This window comes from Ovis aries, chromosome 15, assembly GCF_016772045.2.
Source record: "Ovis aries strain OAR_USU_Benz2616 breed Rambouillet chromosome 15, ARS-UI_Ramb_v3.0, whole genome shotgun sequence".
Classification (NCBI taxonomy): domain Eukaryota; kingdom Metazoa; phylum Chordata; class Mammalia; order Artiodactyla; family Bovidae; genus Ovis; species Ovis aries.
In genome coordinates this window covers 78,605,025-78,616,168 of record NC_056068.1, presented here as the reverse complement: position 1 = coordinate 78,616,168, position 11,144 = coordinate 78,605,025, and the positions used below count along the sequence as shown (strand labels likewise).

The following is an 11,144-nucleotide window of genomic DNA, read 5'->3' as shown; positions in this document are numbered from 1 at the left end:
ACTGTCATGTAAATTATCAGGAAAAAAATTGAGAATGAGCACTTGTAGCTCTAAGCCCTGCACTTCATACATAAAACTGGTTACTGTTTAATATCCATATTGGGAGAAATCATGGCTCAGCTGATGTTTATATCACATAATTTTCTTTCAGTGCTCAGAGAACCTCTACCAAATATGTGCTAATTTTATTTCATATGTGTAAACCTAGAGTCTGCAATTTGGAAATGGTCCAAACCTTTACAAAAATAAGTTACTGGCAGCATCTGGACTAGCCATGGCAAACTGGCATTGTGGTCATCTTTGATACTTATTAGGAGACTCTGAAGTCAATGCAATCAATTTATGTTTCTGAGATTTGAGGTTTCTTTGGGCTTCCCAGGTGGTGCTAGTGCAAGAACTCACCTGCCAGTGCAGGAGATGTAAGAGACACAGATTCAATCCCTAGGTCATGAAGATCCCCTGGAAGAGGATCATAGCCACCCACCCTCATATTCTTGCCTGTAGAATCCCATGAACAGAGGAGGCTGGAGGGCTACAATCAATAGGGTTGCAAAGAGCTGGACACAGTGGAAGTGACTTGGCATGCACACAAGCACAGGGCCACTATGGCTCATTTTCTGGCGGCTCAGAGGCCAAGAATCCATCTGCAATGCAGGAGACATGTGTTCACTGGGTCAGGAAGATCCCTCAGAAAAGGAAATGACAATCCACTCCAGTATTCTTGCCTAGGAAATCCCATGGAGGGCTACAGTCCATGGGGCCACAAAGAGTTGAACATGGCTAGCGGCTGAACAACAACTACCACAACAGGGACATGTGGTCATCAAAAATGGAATTTAGCATTCTTTACCACACACACACACAAATAGATATAATTAGGCCATGTAAATCATAACTATAAACACCATGGAGTTCATTTTTGATAATTTGGTTTTCCCTCCTTGTTGTTGTTTAGTTATTAAGTCATGTCCAACTCTTTTGTGACCCCAAGGACTGTAGTCCACCAGGCTCCTCTGTCTGTGGGATTTCCCAGGCAAGAATACTGGAGTGGGCTGCCATTTCCTTCCCTAGAAGATCTTCCTGACCCAAGGATCAGACCCATGTCTCCTGTATTGCAGACAGACTTTTTCCGTCTGAACCACCAAGGAAGCACTTTCCCATGTAGAGCCTCCTATTAGTTAGACAAGAACATAGACAACAATTTTCCCTAAGACTGAGAAAAAGCCGAATCCATGAATTGCAGTAATTTGGAAAGATAGTGCTGGGATCTTACTTTCCCCATGCCTCTTGTTAGCCGTTTTGATGAAACTCAGTGTTCACAGAATCCCCGGTGATCACATCCTCCAAAGGCCCAGAGCCAAATATAAACACAGGTCAGGAAACTAAGAGAAAGGAACTGACTTCCTTTTGACACCAGGTAGGTGTTGCATTTATGGGTTCTAACAAAGGAATTATAAATGCCGTTTCCACTTCTCAAAAACAGCAACTCTCAGTACACGCTGTGAATGGAAGAGGAAGAAAAATCACCTGCCTCAAATCTATTCTGATCACTGGAAATAGAACTCAGTACAAGTTAACTAACTCTCTTGAAAGAATCAGCAGGCTTAGTCCATATTTCCTCAAGTGGCTGTGCTTAAAATTTCACATAACTACATAAATTAAAAGAAATAATATATTCAAAGAAATTCTTTAAGAACTAAAACTAATTATTGCAAACTGTTGAATTTTGTTAACGCTGAGGGAAAAAACAGTCATTTATTTGGTCCTATTACCAAAGCTAATCCTGAGACTCGAAGATTAATTTATTTTATATACCTGAATTTATAGCAAAAGAAAATTGCTGTTATAAGCCAGCATAGAGGAAAATTACCGTTTATTAAGTGATCCTTGGTGACTCGGATAGTAAAGAATTTGCCTGTAATGTGGGAGACTTGTGTTTGATCCATGGGTCAGAAAGATTGCCTGCAGAAGGGGATTCTACTCCAGTATTGTTGTCTGGAGAATTTCATGGACAGAAGAACCTGGCGGGCTATAGTCCATGGGGTTGCAAAGAGTCAGACATGACTGAGAAATTGACACTCAAGTAAAAAATAAATATGAAATCAATGAAATAAGAAACTCATCATTAAAGAAACACATTGATTTTTTAAGAAACAAAGTTAGTCAAGGCAAAGCTAACAAAATGAAACCCAAAACAGCAAAGATCCGAAAAGTGACTTTAGCCAAAAGCTGTTTGTCCTGTATGTCAACAGATAGTCTTATCTCTATTTTCCCTATTAGTTTTACTTTGAATATAAAGCAACCTTTCAGAGAGTACCTATGGTATACAACATGGCTTTCACATGTTTTCTTACTTAATTCTTATAACTACATCTGAGGAAGGGCTATAAATGAAGCTAAGAGATATGGAACCACAGTTTAATGTAATAAAAAGTGTCTAGTCATTCTTTCTTACATTTTGTGCTTTGGTAACATGGACATAATCAAAGGTATTTGTAGCATGGTTTGCAGTATTTGAATTGTTTTTAATGACTTACATCACACTACTGTTATTAAATAGCTTACTTTACACCGCATTGATAATAAGGCATAGAGATGCAAACTCATTCATTCTTCATTCAATACCAGGAAGCATTATCTCCAAAGCATGGATTTTTGGAACATCATATTCATTAATTTTTAGTGAAAATATGTTCAACTGTTAATTGGATGTGAAACATGTTCCATATTTATTTCTTTGTTGATTTATTTGTTGGATCTCACAAAGCATAGTTATGTGCTATGCGCTACTAAAAGTTCTGCAGTAAAGAAAACCTTCCTTAAAAATTGTTTAATCAAGTATTTCCCCAATATATTAAACACAAAACCTTGCTTTTAAAAATTTATTTATTTTTAATTGAAGGATAATTGCTTTACAAGAACCTTGACTTTTATGTACTTTGAGTTATATGATAAAAACCTAAAAGAAAATAATGATCTAACTATTCCTGGATAATTATACCTGAGTAAAAATTCACTCCAGGGTTCTTGCCTGGAGAATCACAGGGACAGCGGAGCCTGGTGGGCTGCCGTCTATGGGGTCACACAGAGTCGGACACGACTGAAGTGACTTAACAGCAGCAGCAAAAATTCAGATATGGGATGAAATATGCCAAAAGCATATGCATTATACTTGAAATCAGATTTGAGGCTTTTTGACTGCCAGGGTTAAAAAATATTTAAAGTTTTCTATCTTAATTTAAAAAATCTGATATGGACTAATTCAAGCCATTTTGGATAATAAAATGGGAAATCAGGATGAAATAATAAATATCTATTGGAGGAGCAAAGAATGACTTCCTGCAGTGAGTGAGTTTTAACAAGTAAGGTATGTTAGGATAGACAACTTTTAAATCTGTTTCTTTCTATATTCTAGATGCCCATAATTGCCATTTTTCAGGATAATCATTAATTTTATTAGGTGATATTATATACTTGCATATGTATATGCATATATATATATTCTACTCATTTGTTGTTTTTACTGCTTAACATATGCTTTTGTCTAGGTGAAAAAGTTGTTGTAGAGAATAATTTTGCTAGATGTCTCAAGAATTTACCTGTTAAATACTGAATTTTTTTTTTCTTTTTGCTCTTTGTTAACAGATGTACTTTCTTAAAATATGAGATTCTTGTCTATGTCTGGAATTTGGACTATACTGTTATCCAGGATCCATCTCCTGAATTTCCTTTGTTAAAGACTCCTCTTAGGGCTCTTCACGAGGACTTTAATTTCTCTAGAGGTTCTTTTATGGTGCATATTGCCAGGTTATACACACTGGTGACACTTTGTACCAAATAAAGTTTTATATCCGATAAACTTTTCATACTTAAAAGAATTGGATTATTATAGATTACTATTATTATTATTGTTGAGGCTTCCCTGGTTGCTCAGACAGTAAATAATCTGCCTACAATGCAGGAGACCCAGGTTCCATCTCTGGGTCAAGAGGATCCTCTGGAGAAAGCATTGCCAATACAGTCCAGTATTCCAGCTTGCAGAACTCCATGAACAGAGGAGCCTGGTAGGTTTGCAGTTCATGGGTCCACAAAGAGCTGAACGAGACTGAGTGCCTAACACTTCACTTTCACTTTCAGGCTATTATTATTAACTAAAACCATGCAGTTTTCTAAAGCTACTAGCAAATGGAATTCATATATTCAAGTTGTTCCTTGGTTTATTTTCTTTCTTCTCTTACCCTCTGCAGATCAGTCTTAGAGGAGTCACATAAATGGCTGACAGCAATGTCAGTGGGATAACTGAGTTCATCCTCCTGGGGCTGACCGATAACCCTGAACTGAATACAGTCCTATTTGTGCTGTTTCTCTTGATCTATCTCGTCACTGTCCTGGGCAATGTCTGGATTATCACCATCATCCTGGCTAGTGATCAGCTCCACTCTCCCAAGTACTTTTTCCTTAGCCAGTTGGCTTTCCTGGATTTCTGCTATTCCTCAGTCTTCATTCCTAAGCTGTTGGTGAACTACATTGCAGGACAGAAAGTTATTTCCTACCGTAGTTGCCTCCTCCAGTGCTGCTTTCTCAGCTTGTTCCTGACCACGGAATGCTTCCTCTTGACCGCCATGGCCTATGATCGCTACCTTGCCATCCGCCGTCCTCTCCACTATAAAGGTCTCATGACGCCCACCTTCTGCATCCACCTCGTCACTGCCTCCTATCTCCTGGGTTGTGCCAACTCATTCACCCACCTGTCTGGTTTGCTCAATCTGTCCTTCTGTGGGCACAATGTCATTAACCACTATTTCTGTGATATCCCACTACTTTTCCAACTTGCCTGTTCTGACACCCATTACAGTGAAGCTTTATTTACTGTCTTCTCTGGAACCACATCCGTGGCTACCTTTCTGATGGTGGTTAGTTCCTATCTGGGAATCCTTCTCACCGTCCTGAAGACACGGTCTTTGAGAGGCAGATACAAAGCCTTCTCCACATGTGCCTCCCACCTAACGGTAGTGAGTCTCTTCTATGGAACAGTGATTTTTACTTATTTGGGGACCAGCTCTAGCTACCCAGATGAGAAAGCCAAAATCTTGTCTGTGTTCTATACCCTTTTGCTGCCAGTACTAAATCTTCTGATATACAGCATAAGGAACACAGAAGCCAAAGAAGCAATGAAAAGACTTATCATGAGAAAAATATTTGCTCAGTGACTATGATTTTCAGGCAGAAACTTTTACGAATACTAGTTGATGCTACATATGGGTACATTATTAAATATGTGTGAGAATTTTGGAGAAAAGAAGGATGATATTTTAAATTAGCATATGAACAAAGATCCTTTTCATTGGCATTTGGAAACAGATGCTCATACATTATATTACATTTTATGTGTGTGCATATACATACATACATATGCAATACTTTCTGTCATGAAGGAAGAAACCTTTTCTTTTACTTTCTTAAGTTTATTAATTAAAGGACTGTGGATTAAATTGACAAAAGGTAGATTAATGGGAGAATAGATGAAGTTTATTCATATGTATATAAAAGTGTACAAAAATTTTACTTGTTCAATAATTTGACATAGAGGAGAGGGAGAGTGAGAAATGGCTTCTGTGAGAAAAACAAATGGGCTTCTAAGGGAAGAGATGGGAGATAAGAAATCCTGGGGCATCATTTATTTATGATAGAGGCAGGGGGCCTTCTCTGTCTTTTCCTGGCAGACAAAGCCACCCCAAAGAGAGGGGGTTTATGGCAGCCTCACTCTCAGAAGTTCTGCCTTCAGTCAGATAAAGGAAGCTCTGAGAAGTCTCGCTACATTAAATCCAAAGTATCTCCAGTTCAGTTAAGTTCAGTTTAGTCACCCAGTCGTGTCCGACTCTTTGAGACCCCATGAATCACAGCATGCCAGGCCTCCCTGTCCATCACCAACTCCCAGCGTTACTCACGTCCATCGAGTCAGTGATGCCATCCAGGCATCTCATCCTCTGTCGTCTCCTTCTCCTCCTGCCCCCAATCCCTCCCAGCATCAAAGTCTTTTCCAATGAGTCAACTCTTTGCATGAGGTAGCCAAAGTACTGGAGTTTCAGCTTTAGCATCATTCCTTCCAAAGGACACCCAGGACTGATCTCCTTCAGAATGGACTGGTTGGATCTCCTAGCAGTCCAAGGGACTTTCAAGATCTTCTCCAACACCACAGTTCAAAAGCATCAATTCTTTGGTGCTCAGCCTTCTTCACAGTCCAACTCTCACATCCATACATGACCACTGGAAAAACCATAGCCTTGACTAAAAACGGACCTTAGTCAGCAAAGTAATGTCTCTGCTTTTGAATATGCTATGTAGGTTGGTCATAACTTTTCTTCCAAGGAGTAAGCGCCTTTTAATTTCATGGCTGCAATCACCATCTTCAGTGATTTTGGAGCCCCCCAAAATAAAGTCTGACACTGTTTCCACTGTTTCCCTATCTATTTCCCATGAAGTGATGGGACCGGATGGCATGAGCTTCGTTTTCTGAATGTTGAGCTTTTAGCCAACTTTTTCACTCTCCTCTTTCACTTTCATCAAGAGGCTTTTTAGCTCCTCTTCACTTTCTGCCATAAGGGTGGTGTCATCTGCATATCTGAGGTTATTGATATTTCTCCCAGCAATCTTGATTCCAGCTTGTGTTTCTTCCAGCCCAGCATTTCTCATGATGCACTCTGCATAGAAGTTAAATAAGCAGGGTGACAATATACAGCCTTGACGTACTCCTTTTCCTATTTGGAACCAGTCTGTTGTTCCATGTCCAGTTCTAACTGTTGCTTCCTGGCCTGCCTACAGATTTATCAAGAGGCAGGTCAGGTGGTCTGTATTCCCATCTCTTTCAGAATTTTCCACAGTTTATTGTGATCCACATAGCCAAAGGCTTTGGCATAGTCAATAAAGCAGAAATAGATGTTTTTCTGGAACTCTCTTGCTTTTTCCATGATCCTGCAGATGTTTGCAATTTGATTTCTCATTCCTCTGCCTTTTCTAAAACCAGCTTGAATATCAGGATGTTCGCGGTTCACGTATTGCTGAAGGTTGTCTTGGAGAATTTTGAATATTACTTTACTAGCAATTGTGTGGTAGTTTGAGCATTCTTTGGCATTGCCTTTCTTTGGGATTGGAATGAAAACTGACCTTTTCCAGTCCTGTGGCCACTGCCGAGTTTTCCAAATTTGCTGGCATATTGAGTGTAGCACTTTGACAGCATCATCTTTCAGGATTTGAAATAGCTCCACTGGAATGTCATCACATCCACTAGCTTTGTTCATAGTGATGCTTTCTAAGGCCCACTTGACTTCACATTCCAGGATATCTGGCTCTAGATGAGTGATCACACCATCGTGATAATCCGGGTCATGAAGAACTTTTTTGTACAGTTCTTCTGTGTATTCTTGCCACTTCTTCTTAATATCTTCTGCTTCTTTAGGTCCAGGCCATTTCTGTCCTTTATTGAGCCCATCTTTGCAGGAAATGTTCCCTTGGTATCTCTAATTTTCTTAAAGAGATCTCTAGTCTTTCCCATTCTGTTCTTTTCCTCTATTTCTTTGCATTGATTGCTGAAGAAGGCTTTTTTATCTCTTCTTGCTATTCTTTGGAACTCTGCATTCAGATGCTTATATCTTTGCTTTTCTCCTTTGCTTTTCACTTCTCTTCTTTTCACAACTGTTTGTAAGGCCTCCTCAGACAGCCATTTACCTTTTTTGCATTTCTTTTCCATGGGGATGGTCTTGATCCCTGTCTCCTGTACAATGCCACGAACCTCATTCCATAGTTCACCAGGCACTCTATCTATCAGATCTAGGCCCTTAAATCTATTTCTCACTTCCACTGTATAATCATAAGGGATTTGATTTAGGTCATACCTGAATGGTCTAGTGGTTTTCCTTACTTCAATTTAAGTCTGAATTTGGCAATAAGGAGTTCATGATCTGAAGCACAGTCAGCTCCTGGTCTTGTTTTTGTTGACTGTATAGAGCTTCTCCATCTTTGGGTGCAAAGAATATAATCAATCTGATTTCGGTGTTGACCATCTGGTAATGTCCATGTGTAGAGTCTTCTCTTGTGTTTTTGGAAGAGGGTCTTTGCTATGACCAGGGCATTTTCTTGGAAAAACTCTGTTAGTCTTTGCCCTGTTTCATTCCGCATTCCAAGGCCAAATTTGCCTGTTACTCCAGGTGTTTCTTGACTTCCTACTTAAGCATTCCAGTCCCCTATAATAAAAGGATATCTTTTTTGGTTGTTAGTTCTAAAAGGTCTGGTAGGTCTTCATAGAACCGTTCAACTTCAGCTTCTTCAGTGTTACTGGTTGGGGCATAGACTTGGATTACAGTGATATTGAATGGTTTGCCTTGGAAACGAACAGAGATCATTCTGTCATTTTTTAGATTGCATCCAAGTACTGCATTTCAGACTCTTTTGTTGACCATGATGGCTACTCCATTTCTTCTGAGGGATTCCTGCCCGCAGTAGTAGATATAATGGTCATCTGGATTAAATTCACCCATTCCAGTCCATTTTAGTTCGCTGATTCCTAGAATGTCGATGTTCACCCTTGCCATCTCTTGTTTGACCACTTCCAATTTGCCTTGATTCATGGACCTGACATTCCAGGTTCCTATGCACTATTGCTCTTTACAGCATCGGACTTTGTTTCTATCACCAATCACATCCGCAGCTGGGTATTGTTTTTGCTTTGGCTCCATCCCTTCTATCTTTCCGGAGTTATTTCTCCACTGATCTCCAGTAGCATATTGGGCACCTACTGACCTGGGGAGTTCCTCATTCAGTATCCTATTATTTTGCCTTTTCATACTGTTCATGGGTTCTCAAGGCAAGAATACTGAAGTGGTTTGCCATCCTCTTCTCCAGTGGGCCACATTCTGTCAGACCTCTCCACCATGACCTGCCCAGTATACAATAATTTTATATCACTGTACACTTTGGATTCCTTCAATTCCCAAATTATTATTTTGAATCTCTTCTAACTTCTTATATAAGAAACTGACACCATCTTCTACAGGCTGTTTAGTTATAAAATATGATTTGCAGTTTTGATTGAATAATAATGACCCAGTAGATGATAATCACACAAACACCCACACATTCATGCTTCTATACAAAGCACCCCCTAAAAAAATCAGTTGCAGAGAGTGGTCTCAATTTTTCTTCTTTTTTAAACTCTAGAAGAACTAATGGCTTTTATAGTTGAGGAAACAAAGGATCAATGGGGTTAAACAGTTGATCAAGATAAAAAAAACATCAAGATTTCAGAAGTAGAATTCAAGCACACATATGTTCATATATTAGTATATAGTCCTCCTACCATTTTACATAAACAGAATTTCCTATATGTATTTTGTAATTCCATATCAACCTACAGACGAAACTAACACAGCATTGTACATCAATTATACTCCAAAAAAATTTTTAAAAACTGAATAAAAATAAACAACAAAAAAATCATGATTAGTGTAAGTCAAACAGTAGAGGAAACAGTTCAATAAATGTGGATGTATGGTTGTAATAGATTATTATAAAGCATTTATATTAGGGACACGAGACAGATACTGATTGAATGTGTGCTTAGTCATTTAGTCATGTCTGATTCTTCGCGACCCAATGGACTGTAGACTGCCATTCTCCTCTGTCCTTGGGGATTCTCCAGGCAAGAATACTGGAACAGGCTGCCATGTCCTCCTCCAGGGGATCTTCACAATGCAGGGATGAAACTCAAGTCATCCACATTTCAAGCAGATTCTTTACCATCTGAGCCACCAGGGAACTGATTGAATATATCAATAGCCACTCAGGTATTGATTGAATGCCTGGTAAAATCTCAACATCATGCAGAATATTTTATAATTTAATTTAATTTTCATAAACATGTAAGGTGGGTACTACTATTGTCACTTTGCAGACAAGGACACTGTGAATCAAAGTGATAAGAAATGTTTACATGGCCATAAAGCTAGCAAATGGTTTCTCTGAACACAAACTCAGAATTATGTTTCCCAGTTATAAACATCTTCAACTAAAGCATAGAGTCTTCATTTATAAAATTATGGTTAGAAAGACTTGAACCTTAAAAACATTAAAAAGGTTAAAAACTTGTTATATATTCTTAAGGGAATAATATAAATGCGCACATGAAAATGAAATGCAAGTGAAAATAAAATATCCTGGATTCCAGACACCCTACTCTCATGAACGATAACAGGCGTCCTTGGAAAAGTGGTCATTTCCCCAGGAAAATATAAAATAAACCTGCAGTCCCTTGCGCTTCCAGGGCATGAGAAGTAGAATTGAAACAAAGAGAAATGGCAAGCATGCACAAACAGCAATGTGCAGAGGAGCAATGGTGTTCCCACTAACAAAGCTAGAACAATTTGAACAACAAAATGAGTGATAACGGTGTTGGATAACAACCTCAAAGGACAAAACACTTACAAACAAGTGCATACTGGTATAACTAAATACATAAGAGCAACTCTCCCTTAGAGGATATTTTCAGTGAAAATACGTTGACAGAATATGGAAAACGGAAATTTACTATGAAAGCACCACTGTGATAGTCATCAGATGTAGCTTCTTGATGGATTCCAAAAAGTATGAATGAAATAACCTGACATAGTTTGTTTCCTTACATATATGTGAATTGATATAAAAGACATAGTAAATGACATTAATTTAAGTAAGAATGCTAATATTGCATATATATAATTACATAGAAATATTAATTTATGTAAATTACAGAGTAAGGAATTGTATTTTTACAGTAAAGAATTCGGGCAGACACTACCTTAACTAAGTGACCAAGTTTAATATTACTAGAAATATTTATCCATGTAATGTATCCTCTGATAATGTGAACAAGGCATATATATGGGCCTTTGGTACTTTTTCCCATAATGAATAATCTCAAGTTAGTCATGAGAAGAAACCAGGCTAACTTAAACTGAGAGATATTCTTCAGATTATTTGACCAATTTCTTTAAAATGCATCAAGGTCATGAAGGAAAAAGAAAGAAAGGGGGGCAACTACTGATAACAGAAAACTAAAGAGATAAGACATTGACTGTGTTGCCAAAAAACGGCCTCTCTTTGCTAATATCAAA

General features: G+C 38.4%; 1 protein-coding gene across 1 annotated transcript; it reads left to right on the top strand.

Moving 5' to 3' along the window:
- The first annotated feature begins 3,565 nt into the window (after positions 1-3,565).
- Positions 3,566-9,492, top strand: LOC105602384 (olfactory receptor 5J3-like). Its single transcript, XM_060399587.1, has one exon. It carries the CDS (start codon positions 4,272-4,274, stop codon positions 5,208-5,210), a length of 939 nt encoding a protein of 312 aa, XP_060255570.1. The 5' UTR covers positions 3,566-4,271; the 3' UTR covers positions 5,211-9,492.
- Positions 9,493-11,144: the final 1,652 nt, after the last annotated feature.

What these genes read in the sequence shown, in the direction of transcription:
- LOC105602384 (XM_060399587.1), top strand. Translation starts at nt 4,272, where the DNA reads ATGGCTGACAGCAATGTCAGTGGGATAACTGAGTTCATCCTCCTGGGG.